Source organism: Chiloscyllium plagiosum, chromosome 17 (assembly GCF_004010195.1).
Source record: "Chiloscyllium plagiosum isolate BGI_BamShark_2017 chromosome 17, ASM401019v2, whole genome shotgun sequence".
NCBI classification, from domain to species: Eukaryota; Metazoa; Chordata; class Chondrichthyes; order Orectolobiformes; family Hemiscylliidae; genus Chiloscyllium; species Chiloscyllium plagiosum.
Genome location: NC_057726.1, coordinates 68378140 through 68405432, shown reverse-complemented (window position 1 = coordinate 68405432; position 27293 = coordinate 68378140). Strand labels below are relative to the sequence as shown.

Sequence of the window (27293 nt, the reverse complement as noted above, 5' to 3'; positions counted from 1 at the left end):
TCGCCAACATTTTCATTTTCTATAGTGAACACTGTCGAAAAATATTTATTTAGTGCTTCCCCTATCTCCTCTGACTCCACACACAACTTCCCACTATTATCCTTGATTGGCCCTAATTTAACTCTCGTAATTCTTTTATTCCTGACATACCTATGGAAAGCCTTAGGGTTAACCCTGATCCTATCCGCCAACAACTTCTCATGTCCCCTCCTGGCTCTTCTGAGCTCTCTTTTTAGGTCTTTCCTGACTTCCTTGTAACCCTCAAGCGCCCTGAGTTTTCACATTTTGTCCTAACATAAGCCTTCTTCTTCTTCTTTACCAGAGATTCCACTTCCTTAGTAAACCACGGCTCACACGTTCTATATCTTCCTCCCTGCCTGACAGGTACATACTTACCTAGGACACACAGGAGCTTTTCCTTGAATAAACTCCACATTTTTAAAGTGGTTCGACATTGTAAAGTAGAAAACACAGCAGCCGGTTGGAAGTAGCAAGCTTCCAGAAGTAGTAACATGCTAGTGACCTAATCATCTGACGAGCATTGGCTGACTGATAAATATTGTTATGGTAATACAGACCAAATTTCTATGTTTCAGCTTCACTATTCAGTTATTTCCTTAGTTATAATTCTCAGTCTTTAACCTAGCGTGTTGTCAAAATAGTTCCCCATCTCAATCACAGCATTGCAGACAGTGTTTAGCACAATCAGCACAGCAAACAAGCTCTGGAGGGTAAATATGTTTGTGTAGCTTAAAATGGCCTGGTGGTCACAATTAGTGTCTGATGTCTGTTTTGTAGGAGTACACATCTGCCTGGAAATGATCTGAGCTCATTGGAGACATCTTTTTCCATCCAAAATAGAGAAAGAACATAACAAGTTCTCCAGTGTTTTTTTACTGTAAGTGAAAACATGCTGGGAGGCTCAACATGTTTATCCGGTTCTAATCTAAAACTTCCAGCCTGGAAGAATTTATTGACGTTCTGGTGTTGACTGTCTTGTGACAAAAAAGATAAAGGTTAAACAAGCTAACAAGTGGAGGAATGACACTTACCATTGAGAACGGAGAGAAAAATGGTCAGGTTTGTTCAAGCACGCTAACGCAATAAGGGGCAAGATATTCAGGACCGAGATGAGGAAGACTTTTTTCATTCAAAGCATTGTGAACCTGTGGAATTCTCTACCACAGAAAGCTGTGGGAACTGTTTGTTAGATATATTCAAGAGGGAGCTGGAATGGCTCTTGTGGCTAAAGTGATCATGGGGTATGGAGAAAGAGCAGGAATGGGAAAAATGAAGTTGCATGATCAGCCATGATCATATTGAATCGAAGGGCCGAAGGCTGAATGGCCTATTTTCTATGTTTCCAATGGTGAAGAGGGAGGAGCATGCTGTCTTCTTTGTTGCAGTTATTCCAAGAAAGTAAAAGTAACAGAAAAGGTATAAACTTTAAGGAGGCTGGATCATCTTGTTGGGACATGAAATAAATAATTGAAAAAACAGGATTGCAGTGGTTAGCACTGCTGCCTCTCAGCACCAGGGACCCGGGTTCGATTCCAGCCTCAGGTGACTATCTGTGTGGAGTTTGCACATTTTCCCTGTGTCTGCGTGGGTGTCCTCCAGGTGCTCCGGTTTCCTCCCACAGTCCAAACATGTGCAGGTTAGATGGATTGGCCATGGTAAATTTCCCATTGTGTCCAGAGATGTATAGGTTAGGCAGATTAGCCATGGGGGTTGCAGGGATAGGGAAGGGGGTTGAGTTTGGATGGGATGCTCTTCAGAGAGTTGGTGTGGACTTGTTGGGCCAAATGGCCTCTTTCCAGACTATAGGGATTCTGTGATTCTGTACAAAAAAGCCATCACCTCTTGGGTGATTACCATCTATAATGTCAATCAGGAAAAGAAACAGTAACAAACATTAGTAGTACATTTATTCTCATTGCCTGCTTCTTTTAACTAAAATTTGAGGCACTACTGAACTTGAATAATACCATAAGAGTGTTTATCAGAGCATAGAATCCCTACAGTGTGGAAACAGGCCATTTGGCTCAACAAGTCCACACCGACCCTCCAAAGAGTATCCCACCCAGACCCATTCCCCTACCCTATTATTCTACATTTACCCCTGACTAATGCACATAACCTACACATCCCTGAACATTATGGGCAATTTAGCACGACTGATTCACCTGACCTGCAGAGCTTTGGACTGTGGGAGGAAACCAGAGCACCCAGAGCAAACCCATGCAGACACAGGGAGAATGTACAAACCCACACAGACAGTCGCCCAAGGCTGGAATCGAACCCGGGTCCATGGCGCTGTGAGGCAACAGTGCTAACCACTGAGGAAGAGGTGATTTAAAGGATTTTGGTCGGGATTCATGTTCGAAAGTTGATACAAGATCCATCTAAGCTGTTGCATTTTCTACCATGAGTCAGCTCAGAGGAAATTTGTCATCACATGGACAGATACAAACAAGGAACAAGAGTAGGGCACTCAGCCGTTCGAGCCTGCTCCATCATTCAATAAGATCATGGCTGGTCAGATTTTAACCTCAACTTCAGATTGTTTCATATCCCTGATAATTGTTCACCACCTTGACCACCAAGAATCTATCCACCACTGCCTTAAAAATATTTAGATTGCGCATTCACTGCCTTTTGAGGGATGGAATTTCAAAGAGTATCAACCCTCTGAGAGAAAAAAATACTTTCTTATCTCTGTTTTAAATGTGTATCCCTTTATTTTAAACTGTGTCCTCTAATTCTAGATTCTCTCACAAGAGGAAATGTCCTTTCAACACTCACCCGGTCAAGTACCCTCAGGATCTTATACTTTTCAATTAGGTCACCTCTGATTCTTCTAAATTCCAGAAGATACAGGCTTGGCCTGTCTAGCTTTTGCTCATAAGACAATCTGCTTATTCCAGGCATTGGTCTAGTAAACTTTGTCTGAACTGCTTCCAATGTATTAACATCCTTCTGTAAGGGCAGTGACTAGTACTATACACAGAGGGGCAGGTTGTGACTCTTTCTCTGTTACTAAACATGCCTTCTCGACACAATCCTTGTTGTTATCTGCATAACATGTATACTTTTTTAAAAGATATATTCTTTCATGGTGAGCAAAGTTGGCTGGGCCAGAACTTGCAGCTGAACCTTAACTACCCTTACGAAAGTGATGATGAGTCACCTTCTTGAACTGCTGCAATTCATCTGTATAGGGAGACCCACAGGCCTGTTAGGAGGGGAATTTAAGGTTTTTGACTCAGTGGGTGTGAAAGCAAGCCAATATAATTCTATGTCAGAATGGTGTTTATTGACTAAAAATCGTCAACGCATTTACTCCATGGAGATATCTCCATGTGAACAAGGATGGTGTTACGGTCTTGGTCTCCAGGGTGAAAAATATATTGTACTATGATGTGCACTTACTGAAACAAAATATATTTGTAAGTGTGTTTGACTCTTTGGAAACACCAGCAGATGCTCCTGGATATGGGACGGAAGGAAAGTTAATATGCTTAAGGAGATAATGATAGTCTTTGCATATGCGTTATAATGGAATAAGATTCTCTGTCAGAGTCCATTTATAACCCAAACAGTGGATGGAACAAACATGCGGATGTGTTCAGAGCCAAATATTTTTCAAATCCTTATGCAGGAGAATCAGGTTGTAAATGATTATGCATCATTCACAGAACAAAAGGAGTGCTGTTTTCCTGTTATTCATGGTGATGTAGTTGTAATGTCATTGAACTAGTAATCCAAAACCTCGAGCTAATGTTCTGAGGAGTTGGGTTCAAATTCCCATCAAGGAAGGTACTGAAATTGAAAATTGTTTTTAGAAGTATCTGAAATAAAAAGCTAACCTAAAGGTGACAAAGTAATGATTGTTGATTGTCATAAAACTATCTGGTTCACTGATGCCCTTGAGGGAAAGAAATCTGCCATCCTGACCTAGATTACATGTGACTTCAGACACACAGCAATGTGGTTGATTTCTAACTGCCCTCTGAGTCAATTAGGGATGGCCAACACATTTTCAAAAATTGAAGAATTCTACTGTCTTGTATTAAATTGTACCTCACAGCAGTTAATACGTGTGTGTGTGTGTGTAAGAGAATTGAATTCTTTCTCCACCTTATGATGTTGGTAAAAAGTAGTAGTTGTCTTGAGGCTGACATCATGTGTTGCATGTGTCTGCACTGTGGTTCCTTCTCATTACAAGGTTGACCTGATGAATACTGTGAGCAGAGTATTCGGCAGACCTCAGTTCAGAACAGCTGACCTATACTTTAGCATTGTGATGGGCATTCATCAGGGACAAACAGCTTAGTCTCCCATGTAAAGACTGGTCACATGGGCAGTCCATGGCCCAGCAAGAGTCGACAGTCCTGCCACCCTGCTCCCAGAACTTGTGGTGAGGGAGGTGGACGATAGGACTGCAGAATGTCCAGCATTCTCTCCTGTTTTATCTTACCTTAGCGCCAGCACAAAGGGTTATTTTAGGTGAGTTGCTGGATGCCTGTGGCATGTGTGGCACTTGTTGGCATTGACACTGGTGGGGACTAGGAACCTTGCAGCAGTGTGTCAGCCAGTGTGTCCTAGGTATGGAATCCATTTGGTAGCTGCTGCTCTCCTCACAGCAATCGGGCCTCATTGGTTGGCAAGGTTTCAGTTGATAGTAGAAAAGGTTGAACTAGCAGGATTTCTAATTGGGGAGGGAGAGGAGCACTCCTCACTCTCACAGTCTGGGAAGGGCCAGGCAGCCTTACACTACCTTGCTCCTGGAAAATCTCAACTGGAATGGAAAACTGCGGGTTGCAAATCTCCTCTCCCTCAATCTCAATTAGATTCATTAAGATTAGATTCTGGAAACATTAAGACTAGATTCTCGACAGTGTGGAAACAGGCCCTTCGGCCCAACAAGTCCACACCGACCCTCCGAAGAGTAACCCACCCAGACGCATTCCCTCTGACTAATATACCTAACACTACGGGCAATTTAGCATGGCCAATTCATCTGATCTGCACATCTTTGGATTGTGGGAGGAAACCAGAGCACCCGGAGGAAACACATGCAGACATGGGAGAATGTGCAAACTCCACACAGACAGTCACCCGAGGCTGGAATCGAACCTGGGACCCTGGTGCTGTGAGGCAGCAGTGCTAGCGTGAGCTACCGTGTGTCTCTTTTCCACATGCTGCACTCCTAGATGAGCTGAGGTCTTCAGAAAGGGTCACACAAAATTGAGGAAAGATTTGAGAGAAGGCTGACTGTCTGTCAATCTACATTATAAAGATCCTGTGGATGAGGTAGGGGGGGTTCCACTGAACTCTCTAACCAGCTGTGGCCCTGTTTACTGACCACCCGAATTACACACAATTAAAACATACTGGCAACTACCTTACCAGAATTACACATTTCTCACAAAGGAACAAATTATTGTAGATGCTGGAACCTGTACTGAAAACAAAGAGCGCTGGAAATCACAATGGGTCAGGCACAGCATCCATAGAGAGACAGCGAGCTAATGTTTTGAGTCCAGAGGACCCTTCATGAAGAGTTATCTAGACTCAAAACATTTTAATCATAGAATCCCTACAGCATGGAAGCAGGCCATTTGTCCCATTGAGTTAACACCAACCCTTCAAACAGCATCCTACCCAGGCCCATCTCCTCAACCATATTCCTATAACCCTGCATTTCCCATGGTTAGCCTTCATATCCCTGGACGCTATAGGCAATTTAGCATGGCCAATTTGGCTAACCTGCAATCTTTGGACTATGGGATGAAACCAGAGCACCTGGAGGAAACCCACACAGACAGGAGGAGAATGTACAAACATCACGACTCTATGACTACACAGACAGTCACCCAATGCTGGAATTGAACCCGGGTTCCTGGTGCTATGAGGCAGCAGTGCTAATCACTGAGCCACTGTGCTATGCCTTAGCTTGCTCTCTCTCCACGGATGCTGCCTGATCCTCAGTGATTTCCAAAATGTTTTATTTTCAGTATGTTTCACATGTCGTTCTTCTGCAATCTGGAAATGGGAGTATAACAGCAGACATCTCTGCGAATGTTAAACATGGGGTTTGCAATGCACATAAATGATGAGTCAGAAGTGCATTCAAAACAACTTCGCTACAGTCAGAAACATGCACAAAATAAAGTAGGAGCCTAAATCCTTCCGGTATGTTGCTGTTACAGTGCTTGTGAGCAACACTTCACCCCATTGTGTATTGCCTGCCCCAGAGGGACGTTTTGCTGTTTTCACTCAGGCCAGCAGATGTCAAGTGTGGAGCCCCATGAGGCCTTCACCCAAATGGGAGTCACCACAACCATCTCCACAATACCTGACACCGTGTCAAATCCAATCTAGTGTGGCTCACCCAACCTTACAGATATCTTGGGAGCTGCAGCACACTTCTTTTTGGTGGGAAACTATTCCCCTTTTTATGGTAATCAACAGTAGTTATATCATCACCATTAAACTAGGTCTTTATTCCAGATTTTTAAACTGAATTTAAATTTCCATATCAGCAATGGTGGGATTTGAACCCATGTCCTCAGCACATTAACCTGGGGTTCAGGATTACCAGTCCAGAGATATTACCACTATGCCACTGCCTCCCCCTTTTCTTTGCTTACAATCAATGACTACCAGAGCAGTTGCAGAATGATCGTCAATGTAAGCCAGATTTTAAAGGGCAATTTTAACCTAGTAAGAAAATTGATGGCTTCAAGCACAATACCAGATGCCTGATTTAGATGACCAGATGATACAAGTCTAAAAAAAGACAGAAAGAAAAAAAAATGGAAGAACAAAGAAAAGAAAGGAAGGCCTGGCATTTCTACAGATCCTTTGGTGCTATCAAAACATCAAAGACCATCTGCAGATAGTGATGTCTTTCTGAAGTGTAGCCATTCTTGTAAAGCAGGAACTACAGTTGCTGATATGCACGTGCAAAGTGGTTGTACCTCTTTCATAGCTGTTGGTGCCACACATGAACCAGTCAGGTAGAGATAGAGAGATTTGGCTCCTTCGATGAAGCATTGCACGTTTTCCAAACGAATATCTGCATGTACTTTAGCAGGATGAAATATCACTTCCAGGGACACTTGCATTCCTGGGGAGATATAGCCCTCCACGGGAGAAATTGAAAAGTGAGGCTTAAACTTCTCAATGTCCCATCTAAAGCTGTAATGTAAAGGAGAAGGTTTAACTCATTGAGAACACAATGCAATGACAACAGAAACTTGAATTTACATAACACCATTAAAATAGTAAACTATTCCAAGGCATAGAATTTGACACTAAACTGGATTTTAAAAAAATTATTTACATGTGGAAGATTATCTAGGTACATTCTTTCCACAAAAAGAGAACAAATCCAATCTAACCATTAGTCCATTTTCAACCATCACAAAGTGACAGGAAGTGTTGTTGACAGTGACTTTAACTCAGCAACAAACGGCTCACTTATGCTTAGTTTGGGTTTTACCAGGACAACCCAAACTAATTACAGCTTGGTTCGAAAAATGTAATGGCTACAAGAGCAGGTCAGAGGCTAGGAAACTTGCAGTCAGTAACTCAGGTCCCAGAGCCTCACAACTATCTACAAGGCACAAGTCAGGAGTATGATGGAATATTCTCCACTTGCTTGGCTGGGTGGTGTCTGAGACCTAACCATCTTCAGCTGTCTCATCAAGAACCTTCACGCCTTTGTAACCGCAAATATGGGAGTATTTGCTCATGTTTAAACAGTGCTCTGTTCAATTTTACAACTGGTCAGAAAAAGCAATCTGTATCCCCATTCAGCAAGACCTAGACAGAACTCATGCTTGAGCTGACAATTGGAAAGTCACATTAGTGCCACACAAGGTCCAGGTAATGATTATTTCCAGTGATAATCACAATGGGCCGAAGGGCACATTCCTGTGCTGTACTGTTTTGTAAAGAATCAAATCATCTGCCTTTGACATTCAATGATATTACCATTGCTGAGTATCCTACTATTGTTATGGAGAGGCTGTAACGCCTCAAAACATTTCAAGAAAGTAGCCCAGATCCTAACTTTTCTAATTGCTTTAAACAGGTGTAGAGTGGATATTCCAGGCCTAACACAGCTGGTTCAAACCCCTCGGTTTTAAACAAAACAGAATTTATTTACGGAGCACCAAATGAAACAAACAAAAGAGAACAGAATACAGAACTTAACCTCTCCAAAAACCCAACAGAGCATCCTAACTTAATGATGCTCTTCCAAATGCCTACAACAATCCCCATAAACACCCCCTTGACCAAAAGGTAAAATCAGACCCTGGAGAGATGTCAGAGAGAGAGAGAGAGAGAAAGGGAGGATCAGCCTGGAACTGTTTCTTTGACCAGCAGTCTCAAAACACTGACTGCTTGTTAAAACCAACCCAAACCAAATCAGAGAAAAGGGAACTCCCCTTTTATTGTACAATTTTTTTTAAACTTAAAAGTGTCTTTAAGTAGATAAATGCAGACAAAATGGAACCCCTGTCTTTATGACCCCTCTGAAAAGAAAACAAGGATAACTTAACCTTGTTAAAGGAGCAGAATTGTCACACTACCAATCGGGGTTATCACTGACCAAAAACTAGAGTGGACTAGCGATATAAATACTGTGGTAATAACAGCAGGTCAGAGGATAGGAATCCTGCAGTTAGTAAGTCACCTTGTGACTTTCAAAGCCTGTCCATGATCTACAAGGCATAAGTCAGGAGTGTAATAGAACACTCCATGCTTGCCTGAATAAAAATAGTTCCAACGATACTCAAGAAACTTGAGACCATTCAGTTCAAAGCAGCACACTTTATTGGCACACCTCACCAACTTAAAAATTCACTTCTCCATTGCAAAAGGATGCACCATGGCACCAGTGTATATCATCCAGAAGATGTACTGTATCAAATCAGCAAGGGTCTTTCAATAGCATTTTCCAAACCCATAAACTCTACCATCCAGAAGGACAAGAACATGGATATAACCACTGCCACCATATGTAACTTCTCTTCCAAATCCTCACCATCCTGACTTGGGACTATATTACTGTTCATTCAGTGTCGCTGGGTTAAAATTGTGGAGCTTCCTTCCTAACACCTCTTCAGATATTCCTACATTCCAGGGACTGCAGCCGATCAAGAAGGCAACTCACCACACCTCCTCCAGCATTAATGTGGATGGGGAACAAATGTTGGTCTAGCCAGTGACATATCCATTCCATAAAAGAATGTAAAAAGGATAATAAATACTTCTGAGCTTTGAAGGGACAATAGACTCCATAACACCATAAGCAGAGAACTTAGGCCATTTGGCCCGTCATGTCTGCTCCACCATTCAATCATAGTTGATAGGTTTTTTTCTGATGAAGAGCTTATGCTCAAAATGTCAACTCTCCTGCTCCTCAGATGCTGCCTGACTTGCTGTGCTTTTCCAGCACCACACTCTTCGACTCTGATCTCCAGCATCTGCAGTCCTCAGTTTCTCCTGATAGGTTTTTTAACTCCATTTTCCTGCTTTCTCCCAGTAATCTTTGATCCCCTTGGCAATCAAGAACTTATCTATTTCGGTCTTAAATATATTCAATTACCAGGCCTCCACAGCTTTCTGTGGCAATGAATTCCACAGATTCACCACTGTCTGGCTGAAGAAGTTTCCTTTTACTCTAAGGCTATGCCCTAGGGTCCTCTTCTGCCAATGGAAACATCTTCCCAACATCCACTTTGTCTATTCAGAATTCTGTAAATTTCAGATTCCCCCTCATCCTTCTAAACACCATCAAATATAGTCCCAGAGTCCTCAAACATTCCTCATGTGTTAAGCCTTTCATTCCCGAGATCATTCTCATGAACCTCCTCTGGACCCGCTCCAGGGCCAGTACATCCTTCCTGAGGTGTATGGCCCAAAATTGCTCACAATAATTTAAATCTGGTCTGACCAGAGCCTTATAAAACTTCAGAAGTATGTCCCTGTTTTTATATTCTAGTCCTTTCAAGATGAATGACAACATTGTATTTGCCTTCCTATCGAATCGATCTGCAAGTTTACCTGAAGAGATTGTCAAGTCCTTTTGTATTCCAGATTTCTGAATTTTCTCCCCATTTCGAAAATAGTCTGTGCCTCTATTCTTCCTACCAAAGTGCATGACCTCACACCTTCAACACTGTATTTCATCTGTCACTTCTTAGTCTACTCTCCTAAACTGTTTAAATTTTTCAGCAGCCTCTCTGCCTCCTCAATACTACCTGCCCCACCATCTATCTTTGTATCATCTGCAAACTCAGTCAGAATTTCCTCAGTTCCTTCATCCAGATTAAAGTGAAAAGTTGTGGTCCAAACACTGACCCTTGTGGAATGCCACTAGTCACTGGCTTCCATTCTGAGATGGATCCTATTATCCCCACTCTCTGCCTTCTGCCAGACAGCCAATCTTCTATCCATGCTAGTACCTTGCCTCTAACTCAATGGGACCTTATCTTACTCAGCAGCCTTCTGTGCAGCATCAAAGGCATTCTGAAATCCAAACAGATAATATCTATTGGCTCTCCTGTCTAACCAGTTCATTACCTCCTCAAAGAATTCTAACAGATTTATCAGGCATGAAACCCCTGCATGAAACCATGCTGACTTTGCCCTATTTCACCATGCACTTACAGGTATTTAGAAATCTCATCCTTCACAATGGACTCCAAAATCTTACCAACGACTGAGGTCAGGCTAATTGGTCAATAACTTCCCATTTTTTGCCTTACTCGCTTCACAAACAGGGGGGTTACAGGAGCAATTTTTCGGTCCTCTGGGACCTTTACTGACTTCAGTGATAGCAGAAGGATCACTACTAAAGGCTCCACTAGCTCATCAGTTATCTTGTTCAGAACTGTAGGGGGTAGCCTACCTGGTCCAGGTGATTTGTCCACTTTCAGACCTTTTAATGTTTCTCACACCTTCCCCTTGGTGATGGCCACCATTCTCATTTTTGCCAACCCCCATCTCTCTTGAATTTTTGGGATATTACTTGTGTCTTCCACCATGGAGACTGATACAAAGTACTCATTCAGTTCCTCAGCCATTTCTTTGGTCCCCAGCATCATTTCCCAGCAGCTCAATGTCCACTTTTGCCACTCTTTTACTCTTCATACATCTAAAGAAACTCTTGCAATCTTCCCTAATAATACTGGCTAACTTACTCTCATGTTTAATCTTCTCCCTCCTTATATCTTTTTTGGGTGTCCTCTGTTGGTCTTTGATGGCTTCCCAATCCTGTGGCTTCCCACTGCCCTTTGCCACATTATATGCTTGCTCCTTTGCTTTTATGCTGTCCCTGACTTCCCTGGTTAGCCATGGTTGTCTCATCCTGCCTTTGCTATGCTTCTTTTCCCTTGGGATGAATCTCTGCTGTGTCTCCTGAATTACTCCCAGAAATTCCTGTCTTTGCTGTTAGGTTCCCCTCTCAGTCAATTCTAGTCAGCTCCTCCCTCATGCTCTGTAGTTGCATTTCATCAACTGTAATACAGTTACATCTGATTCCACCTCCTCCTTCTCAAATTGCAGAGTAAATTCTATCATACTGTGGCTTAGTCAAGTCATCTCATGCTGGCAATGATCTGCGTACCTTGCACCAATATCTCCAACATTTTCTAGTACGATCAGCCGCATGACTGAGCTACGGAGAACAACTGATCCAAATGCAATGCAGTTCTGGTCCAGTGAGATCTCAATTCCCTGGCAGCACCCTTGTATCACAAATAGAGGCTTTGACACGCCGATGCACTCCATCATCACCTCCTCTGCAAACTGGGGAATTCGGTACGGTGGGGAGAAAGTCACCACCACATCACAGGTGCCTCCCTGTGCAGTCAGCTTGATGCTGGTATGCGGTGACAGAGACAGAACCTGAAAAAGATAAAGATGAAGCTAATGGACAGTGTGTTCAACGTAAATGAACCCTAATATGGTTATTAAGAATTTAAATAGCTTAGAAACACCATCACCATTTTAATCTTCCAGTTACAGCCAAATGACCAAAGCCATTTCTCCTGCATTAAGGAGGGAGTGACTGCCTTGACACAAGGTATGGTGGTTCAGTGTTTAGCATTGCCACCTCACAGCACGTGACCTGGATTCAATTCCACCTTCTGACGACCGACTGTGGAGTTTGCATTTTTCTCCCTGTGTCCATGTGCGCTCCCTCCAGGTGCTCTGGTTTCCTTCTACAGTCCAACAATGTGCAGGTTAGGTGGGTTGGCTGTGCTAAATTGCCCATTGTGTCCAGGGATGTGTAGGCTAGGTGGATTAGCCTTGAGGAATGCAAGTTTACAAGGACAGGAGAGGGATGGGACTGGAGGGATGCAGCTCTTTGGAGGGTCAGTGTGGACTTGACGGCTGAATGGCCTGCTTCTACACTCTCGGGATTCTATGAATTTAAGTCATTATCATCTGGAATAGAGTGTGGTAAGTGATGAATTGTTCCCTTTATAAAAGCTTTTTGTGTTCAGAAGTCAACAAACTGAATCGCAACAATGAGAGCACTCAGCACTAGGCTTTTGATAGGTTACTCAGCATAGCTCAAAGGCCAAAGAAGAGGAGTTTAAAGATTATAGTCAGTGAGTGAGAATGTGCAAAACAAATCAAAGCTGACTGCATGTTACGAGCATTCAGCTAGCTGTACTGCCCAGAAATCAGAACTGCACATTTCGTAGGTAGAGTTCTCAGAAAGTTGAACGTATCTGTGTTGTTAGAACTTAGCAAAGTCCTAGGAATTAGTAGACAGCTAAGTGTTGGAGTCAGTACTCGGAAGAAGTCCTATGGAGCTAGGAAAGTGAGAATGTTGCTTGTTTGTGTTGGAGAATCTTGTGAGGTGTTTGGAAGAAATCTGTGAGCATTAATACTTCATTAAGGATTGGAAAGCTCACAAGTAATGATTGCTTGATGCAACTGAACAAGACTAGAGCTCTAGAAACTCCCAGAGACAGCACTGGCTCAGTGAAGCAAACTCCTGTGAAGACCTGCTGTTAAGCTTGTAAATGGAGTACAAGGGAGCTTATCTCCAGGAACATAGAACACAGAACTGTACAGCACAGGAAATGGCCCTTCGGCCCATGATGTTGTGCTGAACGTGACGCCAAATTAAACTAATCTCTTGTGCCTGCCTTTGGTCTATATCCCTCCATTCCTTCCATACTCATGTACTTACCTAAAAGTCCGTTCAACACCCCTATCGCACCTGCCTCCAGCACAATCCTGGCAACACATTCCAGACTCTTACCACTTTCTGTATAAAAAATCTTACCCCTCACATCTCCTTTGAACTTTCCCCCTCTCACCTTAAATGCATGTACCCTAGTTGTGGACATCTCAACTCTGGGAAAAAGACTCTGACCGTCAACCCTATCTTTGCAACTCATCATTTTATAGACTTCTATCAAGTCTCCCGTCAGCCTCCGACGCTCCAGAAAGAAAAGGGTTTTTTTAGCCTCTCCTTACAGTTCATACCCTCTAATCCATGCAGCACCCTGGTAAACTTCGTCTACACCCTCTCCAAAGTCTCCACATTCTTCCTGTAATGTGGCAACTAGAATTGAATAATACCTTTAAGTGTGGCCTAACAAAAGTCATATATATCTTCAACATGACGTGCTGACTCTTGTACTCAATTCCCTGATCAATAAAGGCAAGAATGCCATATACCTTCTTTACCACTCCATCTATTTCTGCAGCCACTTTTAGGGTGCTATGGACTTGAACCTCAAGATCCCTCTGTAGATCATTGCTGCTCAGGGTCCTGCCATCATTTGTATACTTTTCCTTAACATTTGATCTTCCAAAGTGCAGCACCTCACATTTCCCCTGATTAAACTCCATCTGCCATTTCTCCACCCATAACTGCAAATGATGTATATCCCGCGGTATCCTTTGACAACTTTCTACGCTAACCTCAACTTCAATGATCTTTGCATTGCCTGCAAACTTACTAACCTGCCAATCTAAGAAGGGTGATTGACTAGAATGGGGAAAGATCGGGCCATCTATGATATCAGTATCTCTATACAGGGAGCTTCAAGCCCAGATCTGCAAATGTAAAAAACTGTGATCCCTTGTGAAGTTTAATTATACTTGATGGCTATTTGACTTGTATCATTAACATCTAGCGTGTGTTAGTAAGACATTTGTGGGATCAATCTTGATTGCATTTACTATTTAATGTGTACTGTGGGGCATGTATTGCTCATATTTATCACACGTTATCTCCGGGCGTGAGAAATAAGTTATACATGTATGTAGTTTGCATTACTCTGCTAATGTTGTTAAGTTTATTGCTGTTTGTTCAAAACCGTGGAATTTTGTGGCTTTATTCTTTTGGCTAGTCCCTTGAACCTCATAAGGTGCCGACTTTAAGAATACATGTTCCTAGTCCCTAGCCAGATCATAACACAGATTTGGTGGTCAGTAAATTATGCTTACAGCGTTGAATGACCAGTATGCTAATTCTCCCAGAGTAGTCCAAGCTGGTCCCAGGAAGCAGACATCCCGAGACTAACAGCTGCTGTTTCAGGATCATGTGCACATACACTTAGTTTGGACATAACAGGATTAGGGTGTTACTGCAGGAATTGAGATTGTGCCTTGGATGTATTCAGGGTAGGTAGATCCTAATGTCAGTTGACAAGAGCAATGTCATTTCAATCTCACTACTGCAGCTCATGCACTCAATGTTCTGATCAGTGAGGGCAAGCATGCCAAATGCCTTTATCACCACCCTGTCACCCTGCGACCCCACTTTCAGGGGACTATACATCTGCATCCTGAGATCTCTTTATTTGACAACATCTCCCAGGGCCCTACAATTAGCTGTTTAAGTCCTGCCCTGGTTTGCCTTACTAAAATGCAACACCTCACACTGATCTAAATTAAATTCCATCTGCCACTCCTTCATCCAACTGATCAAGGTCTTGTTGTATTCTGTGATAATCTTCCTCATTGATCACTACACCACCCATTTTGATGTCATCTGTAAACTTACCAACTATGCCACCTATATTCTCATCCAAATCATTTATATGGATGTAGGTTTGCTCGCTGAGCTGGAAGGTTCATTTCCAGACATTTTGTCACCCTACTAGGTAATAGCTTCAGTGGGCCTCCGGGTGAAGCACTGTTGATAATTCCTGCTTTCTATTTATATGTTTGGGTTTCTTTGAGTTGGTGATGTCATTTCCTGTGACGATGCCATTTCCTGTGGTGATGTCATTTCCTGTTCTTTTTCTCAGGGGGTGGTAGATGGGGTCTAACTTGATGTGTTTGTTGATAGAGTTCTAGTTTGAATGCCCTGCTTCGAGGAATTCATGTGTTTGTTGATGGAGTTCCGGTTGGACCCCATCTACCACCCCCTGAGAAAAGGAACAGGAAATGACATCACCACTAACCCAAGAAACCCAAACATATAAATAGAAAGCAGGAATTATCAACAGTGCTTCACCCGGAGGCCCACTAAAGATGTTACCTAGTAGGGTGACGAAATGTATGGAAATGAACCCTCCAGCTCAGTAAATAAAACTACATCCAGAACCTCGACCTGAACTACAAATCTTCTCGAAACTTGGTAAAATCATTTATATAAATGACAAAAAGCTGTGGATCCAAAAGACATCCAGTCCAAAAAGCAACCCTCTATCACCACTCTCTGACCCCTATCTTCAAATCAAGCCAGTGGCCCCTTTTGAAAACTTTCCACAGGCAGCGAGCCTGACTGCCATACCACCCACCTGACTCCCAAAGTGAAACAGAAACAGAAACATCCAGGGTACTTTCATCTGAGTCAGGCTTGCATTGTTTGTAAGTTTCCTGATTCTGCACATCCAACTGAGGAAGGAAAGCTCATGCTGAAATCAGGCCGTGAGGGTATGAATGGTAATAGGTTGGTAAACGGACAAGTGGGCCCAATTAGAAGACACAAAGGAGATTTATGGCAGGAGGCAGGGTAAATAGCTGACATACTGAAAGACTTCATGAAGGAAGCAATTCTGCCTAAGTTGTAGTAAAATAGAAGATAGTTACACACTGAATGGGCTAATAATTGATAGAGAAGAGGTATTAGAAAAGCTAGCAGGACCTAAGGGTGGATCTGATCTATCCATGGACACTCAGCTAAATAATAGTATGCATAGTGAAGGTACTGGCCATGCTCTTTCTCTTGTCCTTAGATACAGGCTGTTGCCTCCGTACAGTAGAGTTGCAAATGTTGCAGAAAGATTGACATGATGGGCTGAATAGTGGGCTATACTGTATTCAGTTTATTATTCTCCGACGTTATGCCTCTGTAAAATGTAAGGATTGGAAGAATCGCCTGCTGTTTACCACGTTCCTAATATATTGTGGTTTGAGAAAGACCTCACCACATCAGACATTTGGGATAGATTGCATAATAAGAATAAAGAGTATTAGCAGTCCATACCTTTGGGTTCTGAAGAAGTGGTTGGTTGGGATTCACAGCGAGGGTGAAGGTCAAGGGTACCCTGCTTCTGTTGATAATTGGTACCACTTTCTTCACAACCTGTCCAACCCTTGGAGCTTGCAAATTGACCACCTTGTCCTTGCGATTGACAACTTCAATCTGAGAGGCAGAAAGAAGACAGTGTTGTCACTGTGTTATGTTAAAATGATTTTTTAAAAAATTCATTCATGGAATATGGGCATCACTGGCTGCTCAGAATTTATAACCTGTCCCTAGTTGTCCTTGGTGATGAGTGTCTTGAATTACTGCAGTCCATGTGCTGTGGATTGACACACAATGCTGATGGGAGGGAATTCCAGGATTTTGACCCAGCAACGTGCAGATAAATGAAAAACAAATTGTGCACAGACAATAGCAAGTACCAAGGCTGCTACACTCAAAATTACACAGGAGTTTGCTACAGTACCTGTCAATGATAATGGGACCCTACAGAGCACAATTTCTGCGTTTCATTTGCTACATTTCAACAGAAGCAACATTTAAACATATGTCAATTTTAAAACGCTTTGAGAAGTCCTGAAGTCACAAAAGTTGCCAAATAAAAGTAGGTTCATTCTCTCCTTTCTTGATCTCCAGCAGCCTACAAAGCAAAGATGTCATGAACATTTCACTCTCGGCTTTTGTCAAGAACATGATGGCATGGATTCAGGAGAAATGGGTTCTCCTGGGATGCTCCTCCCATGATCAAGTTCTAAATTGAACAGTGGTTTGGTGCCAGGTATGTGAATGGTATTTCATGCTCAGCAGAGCGGGCTTCGAGTCATTAGCGCCTCGATGCTGGGTAGGTCCGCTTGAGAGAGGATGGACATGCTGCTGTTAGACATGCTTTCTCTGAATTGCATTTGGACAATTTTGTGAAGTCACCACTGATAAAACCCAGTGAGAAAGTACTGAGGTAGAGGTAGTCCAGATCTGAGAAGCAAACAGGAGTGTGGGGATCACTGCTACAGTAAACTATGATGTTAATTTCAGCTTTGACATCCTGCTTCTCAAATACTCTTTTCTTCAGTTAGGAAAATTCTAAAGGCTATTCTGAAGAAAGCCCTAGGATTTAGATCTTTCATTAAGAACAGGGGAGGCGGTAAAAGAGGGGGAGGTGTGGCCTTGTTAGTCAAAGACAGTAGAACGGTGGCTGAAAGAACTTTTGACAAGGACTCGTCTACTGAGGTGATATGGGCTAAGATTAGAAACAGGAGAGGAGAGGTCACACTGCTGGGAGGTTTTTATAAGCCTATGCAGAGTTCCAGGATGTGGAAGAGAGGATCGGCAAAACGATTCTGGGTAGAAGTGAAAGGGACAGGGTGGTCATTATGGGAGAATTTAACTTCCCCAACATTGACTGGAAACGCTATAACTCTAGTATGTCAGGTAGATCAGTTTTATCCAATGTGTGGAGGGTTTCCTGACACAGTATGTCGAAGGGCCAACAAGAGGGGAGGCCACATTGGATCTGGTACTTGGTAATGAACCAGGCCAGGTGCTTGATTTAGTGGTAGGTGAGCATTTTGGACAGAGTGACCATAATTCAGTTATGTTTAGTTCAGTGATGGAAAGGGATAGGTACATACCACAGGTCAAGAGTTATAGATGGGGAAGGGCAATTATAATGCAATTAGGCAAGACTTAGGATGCATAGAATGAGGTAGCAAAATGCAGGGGATGGGGACAATCGAAATGTGGAGTTGGTTTAAGGAACAGATATTGCGTTTCCTTTAAAGGTAAGTCCCTATCAGGCAGGGAGGAAGTGATAAGGTTAGGGAACCGTGGTTTACTAAAGAAATTGCATCTCTTGTTAAGCAGAAGAAAGAAACTTATGTGACGTTGAGACAAGATGGTTCAGATGAGGCGATGGAGAGTTACAGATCAGCTAGGAAGGATTTAAACAGAGAGTTAAGAGGAGCAAGGAGGGGACATGAGCAGCCTTTAACAGGTAGAATAAAGGAGAAACCTAAAGTTTTCTACAGGCAAGCGAGGAATGAAAGGATGACTAGGGTAGGAATAATGACAGTCAAAGATAGAAATGGGAAGTTATGTGTGGACCCTATGGAGATCGGAGAGGCACTAACTGAATATTTCTCATCTGTTTCACTCAGGAAAAGGACAATATTGTAGAGGAGAAGAATAAAATACGGGATATTAGACGAGAAAGGATCAAGATTAGGAAAGAGGAGGTGTTATCTACTTTCACACCTTCTAGAATTGATAAGTCCCGTAGGCTGGATGGGATTTATCAGAGGATTCTTTGGGAAGCTAGGGAGGAAATGTTGGGGGCTTTGGCCTTGCTCTTGGAGTCATCATTGTCTACAGGCTTAGTACCAGAGGACTGGAGGATTGAAAATGTTGTGCCCTTGTTCAAGAAGGGCAGTAGAGATGATCCAGGTAATTATAGACCAGTGAGCCTTGCATCCGTTGTAGGAGAAGTTTTGGAAAGGATTATAAGGGATTGGATTTATAATCATCTTGCAAGCAACAATTTGATTGCAAATAGTCAACATGGTTTCGTCAAGGACAGGTCATGTCTCGTTGAGTTTTTTGAGAAGGTGACCAAGCATGTGGATGAGGGTAGGGCAGTTGATGTGGCATACATGGACGTCAGTAAAGCCTTTGATAAGGTTCCACATGGTAGGCTGCTGGAAAAAATGCAGAGGCATGGGATTGAGGGTGATTTAGCAGTTTGGATTAGACACTGGCTTTCTGTAAGAAGACAGCAAGTGGTGGTTGATGGAAAATATTCAGCCTGGAGTCCGGTTACTAGTGGTGTGCCTCAAGAACCTGTTTTGGGACCACTGCTGTTTGTCATTTTTATAAATGACTTGGACACAGGCATAGGTGGATGGGTTAGTAAATTTGCAGATGACACTAAAGTCGGTTGAGTAGTGGACAGTGTGGAAGAATGTTGCGGGTTCAAAGTTTGGGAGAAGATTTGTAACTCGGGTGCTCGTTGTTGTGGTTCTGTTCGCCGAGCTGGGAATTTGTGTTGCAGACGTTTCATCCCCTGTCTAGGTGACATACTCAGTGCTTGGGAGCCTCCTGTGAAGCGCTTCTGTGATGTTTCCTCCTGCATTTATATTTCCTCCTGCGCTTCCAGTTGTCAGTTCCAGCTGTCCGGTGCAGTGGCCAGTATATTGGGTCCAGGTCGATATGGTTATTGATTGAATCTGTGGATGCGTGCCATGCCTCTAGGAATTTCCTGGCTGTTCTCTGTTTGGCTTGTCCTATAATAATAGTGTTGTCCCAGTCGAATTCATGTTGCTTGTCGTCTGCGTGTGTGGCTACTAAGGATAGCTGGTTATGTCGTTTCGTGGCTAGTTGGTGTTCATGGATGTGGATCGTTAGCTGTCTTCCTGTTTGTCCTATGTAGTGTTTGCTGCAGTCCTTGCATGGGATTTTGTACACTACGTTGGTTTTGCTCATGCTGGGTATCGGGTCCTTCGTACTGGTGAGTTGTTGTCTGAGTGTGGCTGTTGGTTTGTGTGCTGTTATGAGTCCTAGTGGTCGCAGTAGTCTGGCTGTCAGTTCTGAAATGCTCCTGAAATGGTAGTCTGGCTAGTCCTTTGGGTTGCGGCATGTCCTCGTTCTGTTGTCTTTCCCTTAGGCATCTGTTGATGAAATTGCGGGGGTATCCGTATTTGGCGAATACATTGTAGAGGTGTTCTTCTTCCTCTTTTTGCAGTTCTGGTGTGCTGCAGTGTGTTGTGGCCCTTTTGAACAGTGTCTTGATGCAACTTCTTTTGTGTGTGTTGGGGTGGTTGCTTTTGTAGTTTAGGACTTTGTTTAGGATTGTAGTTCGTAGTTTAGGATTGAGAGCATTTTAGAATTCTGCAACCATAAACGCTAGGAACCCTGAAACGGCAATCTCAGCTCCAACTCAGTCCATTCTCGCCTTCCCTCCCCCCTTCAACTTATCCTCAACTTGAGTCTTCACACCGAAAGCCCATCCAACACAAAATATTGTCTTTCACCAATTAGGAAATGCTGAGTGACTGCAGCAACAAGGACGTTGAACCTGACATTATTGGAGCTGAAATGCCTCAGATGGTGAATTAGAAATACACAGAACTTAAAAGTTAGGCTGTCCCCAAGACGTTACCCATTACTCTTTGGCTGCAACATTACCTTCATCTCTGCACCTTGGCCGAAGATCTTGACATTCTGTCGGGTGAGTCCATTGATTTCAAAGGTGACAACTTCTTGGTATTTAATGGGTTCCCTTGGGTAGAAAATTATGATGGCTTCTACTGATTTCTTTGGCGCCAGAGCACAAGGTTGGAACTTTACCTCCAGGTAAGAATTGTTGGGGAACAAGCAATGCAGACTTGCAGGAAGAAGCAAAAATAGGTCACAAACAGGAAACTGACAACTGGTAAGTTAAACATCATCATATTTCAGGCATTATTCCAGCACCTAGTTACAGGAACTTTGAGAGTTTTTGAAAAGATTTGTACTGAAAGAGAAATTCTTTCAAGTCAATTTTTTAACTGATCTTTGCAGTTCTATAGGGAAAAGGGAAAGGCCTGGTTATTAACTGATTAGATCTTTCCATTGGCTGGCACAGGCACAGACAGCAGAATGAACTGATGTGCAAATTATTCTATAATTATCGATTTGCAAACAGACTCAAAAATGGAGCCCATTCACAACCTGAGGAACTTCTTATAATTTATTTAAATCAACAGATAGCCAAAAATATAACTTTGTTGATGATATTAATTTTGGTGGATGATTCAATAATGTGGATCGGAGCAGAAAGCTACAAAGGATATTGATAAAACTGTAGTAGACCATCCACCGACATTTCCGCCACCTCCAAACAGACCACACCAACAGGGATAGATTTCCCTCCCCACCCTTTTCCGCCTTCCGCAAAGACCGTTCCCTCCGTGACTATCTGGTCAGGTCCAAACCCCCCTACAACCCACCCTCCCATCCTGGCACTTTCCCCTGCCACTGCAGGAACTGTAAAACCTGTGCCCACACCTCCTCCCTCACCTCCATCCAACGCCCTAAAGGAGCCTTCCACATCCATCAAAGTTTTACCTGCACCAATATCATTTATTGTATTGATGCGATCTCCTCTACATTGGTGAGACTGGACCCCTCCTAGCAGAGCGCTTTAGGGAACATCTCCAGGACACCCACACCAATCAACCACACCGCCCTGTGGCCCAACATTTCAACTCCCCCTCCCACTCTGCTGAGGACATGGAGGTCCTGGGCCTGGGCCTCCTTCACCACCGCTCCCTCACCACCAGACGCCTGGAGTAAGACATCTATTGTACTCTATGCTACTTTCTCCCTACCCCCACCCTCCTCTAGTTTATCTCTCCATGCTTCAGGCTCTCTGCCTTTATTCCTGATGAAGGGCTTTTGCCCGAAACGTCGATTTTACTGCTCCTCAGATGCTGCCTGACCTGCTGTGCTCTTCCAGCACCACTGATCCAGAATGTAGCAGATGGAGTTCAACTTGTGGAAGTTAGGCACAGAAATAACCAAAATGCTCAACAATATATTGATTCAAGAGGATTAGAATACAATGGGATGGACATTATTGTCACATTTACTGCATCTGGAGTTCAGTTCATCTCAGGAGGGACAGATTGGCTTTGAAAGGGATTGCAACACAGATTCAACGGAATGATACAGGGCATACAAAAGTTAAATAATGAGGATAGCTGAATTTACTAGGGTAGCATTCCCTTGAGTCATAAAGATTAAGAGCTGATTTAACTGAAATATCATTATAAAATGGTCTTTAAAAAATTTGATAGTCTAGATTAAGAGTCATAGAGTCATTCAGCACAGAAGAGGCCCTTAGGCCCATCAAGTCTGTGCTGACCTATCTACACTAAACTCACTTTCCAGCACCTGGATCATTGCCTTGAATGATATGACCATTTACTTCTTAAAGGTTTCCCATCTCCAATACCATCTGGACAGGTCATTCCAGAACTCCGCCACACTCTGGTGAAAAAAATCATTCCTCAATTTCCCTCTGACCTCCTGCCCTTTACTTTAAAATTATGCCCCCTTATTATGACCCTTCAACTAAGGAGAACAGCTTCTTCCTATCCACCCTGCTACGTCCCTCATAACCTTACACTCGTCTGTCAGGTCCCCTTTCAGCCTTCTATGCTCCAAAGAAAACAATCCAAGCTTATTCAGCCTCACTTCATTACTAAACACTCCAAGCCAGGCACTATACTCCTCTGCACACCCACCCATGCAATCACATTCTTCTTATACTGCAGTGACCAGAACTGTACACAGTATATCTGCTAAGGTCTAACTAAAGTTTGATACAGCTCCAATGTAACCTCCCTGCTCTTAGAATCCACACAATGACTGATAAAGGCAAGTGTTCTCTATGCCTTTTTAACTGCCCTATTAATCTGTCCTGCCACCTTCTAGAACAAACACCCCAAGATCCCTCTGTAATGCTGAGCTTCCTAATGTCCTGCCATTCATTGTGACTCCATGATATGACTCAATGAGTACCCCCTTGTTTTATTACTTCTTCCAAAGTGCATCACCTCTCACTTTTCAGGATTAAATTCCATCCACTGCACTATACACTGTCTCTCTCTCTCTCTTTTTCACACACACACACACTCACTCACTCACTCACTCCAAGACACTCATATATAAGTCAATGGTATAAATTTACATTTGCTGATTTGTATTTGCAGATACATTCTATTTTGTCCAAACAGCACACAATCTGTACGCAGTCAATCAATGTGACATTTTATACGTATCTACTTTGGAAATAAAAACAGTCTGACTCCAGGTTGGACACAAATAGACTCTAATCTCACACCATTAATGCACTGTCTGAGCTGAGATGTCACTTTTTTATATACTGATAAAACCTTAAATTATCTCAGTGCAGTGACTTGAAAGAAATTCTGGGATTTACATATTAATTAACTGAAACCTGTATCTCCATTCTAAGTGATTACACACGTAACAGCCATCTAGGTTTGTCTAATACATCGCATCAGTTGTCTGACACTTTCATCTTTTACTTATAAATTCTGTCTCCTGTGATCCTGCCCCACCAGGTACCTGGTGAAGGAGAAGTGCTCCATTAGCTTGCATTTTCAAAGAAACCTGTTGGACTGTAACCTGGTGTCGTGTGATTTTTAACTCTGTCCACCCCAGACCAACACTGGCACCTCCACATCATGGCTGCCCATTTGACCAACCCGCCTGTATGTTCCTGTAATCTGAGATCATCTTCCTCACTACTCACCACCTGGCCAAACTTTGTATCATTGGCAAACTTACTCATCACCATCCCACATTCTCATCTACTGATGAGAATTGTGTTCTCTGGAACCAGGCGCTATGACCTCAGATTGGAATCAAGGAACACCCTAAACATAAGCTGTTCAGCTGTGAGAAACGTGAAATGTGGTGAAGACAAGACAAAAATGTTGTGATAGCATGGAAGACAGAAGAGAATAGATGAGAAATGGGTTGATGGGGCAAGGTCAAATGCTGTGGTAATGGGATAAGTAAAGAAACAAAAGATGTGGCTCAGGGATGTGTGAATGGCATGGCATGCTGCTCCTTGAAACACAAAAAATCATATTGTAGGTAATCTAATGTAATCTAAACAAAACCGGGAAAATGAAAGGAAACAGAAGGGGCATGACATTATTATCTGAGATTGTTGGACGCAATGTTTAGTGCAGAGGGTTCTCGAATTCGTAACTGAGACAAGTGTGCTTTGAGCTGACAGTGAGCTTCACAGGAACACTGAGAGAAGCCAAGGCCAGAGTAGAAAGGTTGCAAATTAAAATGATGGGCAACCATGAGCAGGGGGTCACTCTTGCAGACTGAACAGCAGTGTTCCACAAAATGGCCACACAAACTCCGCTTGACCTATTTGGTGTCAAGGAGATTGCAATGAGAATAATGAGTACCTTACACAAACAGAAAATTGGTGTTTCATCTGAAAGGAATGTTTGGGCCAGGCATTTCATCTGGTGCATTTACATTAAAGATGCTGTGAGAGAGGAGTGGTTGTTCATGGTAACTGAACAGTAGACCAGGCTGTCCTGGATGTTATAGTTCCTTCAGAATGCTGGGGTGGAGGGTATGAGAATGGTCGTGATATCATGCTTGAGGTGACAGAAATGATCTGGAGCATGGTGGGTGGAAGAGCAGCTCAAGGGGAATCGAGCATGATTCTTACGTAGATAGGGCTATGACAACACTAATCGTTCAATATATTCCTGTCTCAGTTTCATCTTCAAATATGTAACCTAGATTCCCTTAAAAGGCACATTGATAAAAGATAAAGGTAAAATCACCATAGTTTTACTAGGCTATAAATCTGCTGTCTCATTAGAGATGGTTTAACCTGAGGGTCACCATGCCTCAGATAAGGAGAGAACTTCAGAAGGAGAGTCCTTCATGGTAACTTCAGCCAGTGTAGGAATTAAACCCATGCTGTTGGTATTACAAACCAACTGTCCCAGCCAACTGAGCTAACTGACCCCAAATAACTCATTGCAACAAAAGTGTTTTGTGTTTCTACAATTCCCTGTATGAGGAATGTTCTGTAGGACATGCTTGGTGGGAACTACCTGGGACGATGAGCAGCAACTAACCTAGATCAAACATTGGTAAAGTAACAACGTGAAACACCAGTGTCAAAGAAATGAAAAGAGCTACGATTGCCTTACCCGATTGCTTGCTCCTGTTTGTTGGTGATAATCAGAGTTTTTTTCGAAGGTGTCATGCCAGCATTATAGATGAAACATGGCCCAAAATCATATTTGGTGAAAGATAAGTGGGCGCTTGGGGTCACTATGTACCCAGTGAGAACACAGGCAAAAACAGGGCCTTTCTGGATCTGTGGGCAAGAAGAGAGATTATAATTTGTGTGTACAAGCTAACTTTCAGCCAACACGGTGAACAAGGCGAATAGGTAGCTGGTCAGCTGGTCAATACACTGACAACTTTCTGCAGCATAATTCATCCTCATCATTTGTCTCAGACTCTGTAATCTTGCAAGCAGAGGCTCCCAACTCGACAAGATATAACTCAGCAATACATCCCTATGTTCATAATGGCACAATTGACTCATTCCTCCAGGGACTGAAAATTAATCTCCTAACCCTAACCCTATTGCAGGAGACAAAATGCCAGGAGTATTCCAGAAGGTAATAGATTGGCTCATATTATATAAAAAGTAGGTTAAGCTAACAAATTTGCTATGCACTAAAGTGCACCTGTCTTCTTGTATCCATTTTGTTCATACCTTAAATAATCCATTAGGTACTTTTAACCTGACAATACAGGAGTCACAGCCTGTCAATGTGAGATTTATTCCTAATCCCTGCTTTAGTCTTTCTAACCAGCTCCCTGTGAGGGCCTTCTGAAAATCTAAGTATTCAATGTTCACCAGGTCTCCCTTATTAATTCTATTAGTAACATTTCAAAATGCTCCACCAAGTTTGTCAAACACAATTTCCCATTCACAAATCCATTCTGGTCATTACCAACCAGTTGTCTATTTATCCCATCCTTTATAATAGATTCTAGTATTTTCCTGACCACTAATGTAAGGCTAACAGGTCTGTAGATCCCTGTTTCTCCTTGCTCCTTTCTTTCAGAGAGGGGTGACATTTGCTACCTTCCAATCTGCAGGAATCATTCCAGAATCGAGAGAATTCTGGAAGATTGACCATCTCTCTAGTCAGCTCCTTCAACTCTGGGATGACGACATCAGGTCCTAGGGATTTAACAAATTTTAGTCCCATTAATTTCTCCAAAATAAACTTCTTACTCACACTAATTTGCTTCAACCCCTCACTCTCCTGAGTCACTTGGATCTCTCCTTCTGAGGGATTTCTTGTTACATTGATAAAGCGTCTTGAGCTTTCTTTGATCTTAATTACCAATATAATTTCATACCAACTTTATGAATTAACTGGTTAATTTCACTCAGCATTTTCTATTTCGTTCTAAGCTCCCTGGAGTCTTGAGTTTGTGGTATTGGTCATAAGCTTCCTTTTGCTTTCTTGCTTTACCCTACTTTGTGTGTTCTGTGATCCCTGGTTTTCAAGGTCCAGATTTGAGAATCCCACCTTTTGTTCATCCTGGTAAAATATTTAGACAATAGACAATAGGTGCAGGAGTAGGCCATTCAGCCCTTCGGGTCTGCACCGCCATTCAATATAATGTGGGGACAGTGACCACAATTCGGTGACTTTTACTCTCGTGATGGAGAGGGATAAGTGTGCACTACAGGGCAAGAGTTATAGCTGGGGGCAGGGAAATTATGATGCGGTGAGGCATGACTTAGGATGTGTGGCTTGGAAAAGTAAGCTTCAAGGCAAGGGCGTAATTGATATGTGGAGCTTGTTCAAGGAGCAACTATTGAGTGTCCTTGATAAGTATGTACCCGTCAGGCAGGGAGGAAAGAGTCGTGTTAGGGAGCCGTGGTTTAATAAGGAATATGTAAAGATTAGGCGTGAAGGTTCAATTGGGGCGATTGAGAGTTATAAGGTAGCCAGGAAGGAACTTAAGAGAGAGCGAAGAGCAGCAAGGATGGGACATGAAAGGTCCTTAGTTGGTAGGATCAGGGAAAACCCTAAGGCTTTCTATAGGTAGGTCAGGAATAAAAGAATGACTAGGGTAGGAATAGGTACAGTCAAGGATAGTAGTGGGAAGTTGCGTGTGGAGGCGGAAGAGATTGGGGAGACACTGAATGAATACTTTTCGTCAATATTCA

General features: G+C 42.8%; 1 protein-coding gene across 2 annotated transcripts in view; it reads right to left on the bottom strand.

The window, feature by feature from the left end:
• Positions 1-27293, bottom strand: part of hydin (HYDIN axonemal central pair apparatus protein) — a 915145-nt gene that overhangs the window by 50675 nt on the left and 837177 nt on the right. For both annotated transcript variants that reach the window (XM_043707374.1, XM_043707375.1), the window contains 5 exons: positions 25240-25409; positions 20663-20861; positions 16487-16645; positions 11648-11928; positions 6987-7206 (listed from right to left, as the gene is read on the bottom strand). In XM_043707374.1, coding sequence (XP_043563309.1) covers positions 6987-7206; positions 11648-11928; positions 16487-16645; positions 20663-20861; positions 25240-25409 — 1029 coding nt within the window. The remainder of the gene's footprint in view (positions 1-6986; positions 7207-11647; positions 11929-16486; positions 16646-20662; positions 20862-25239; positions 25410-27293) is intronic.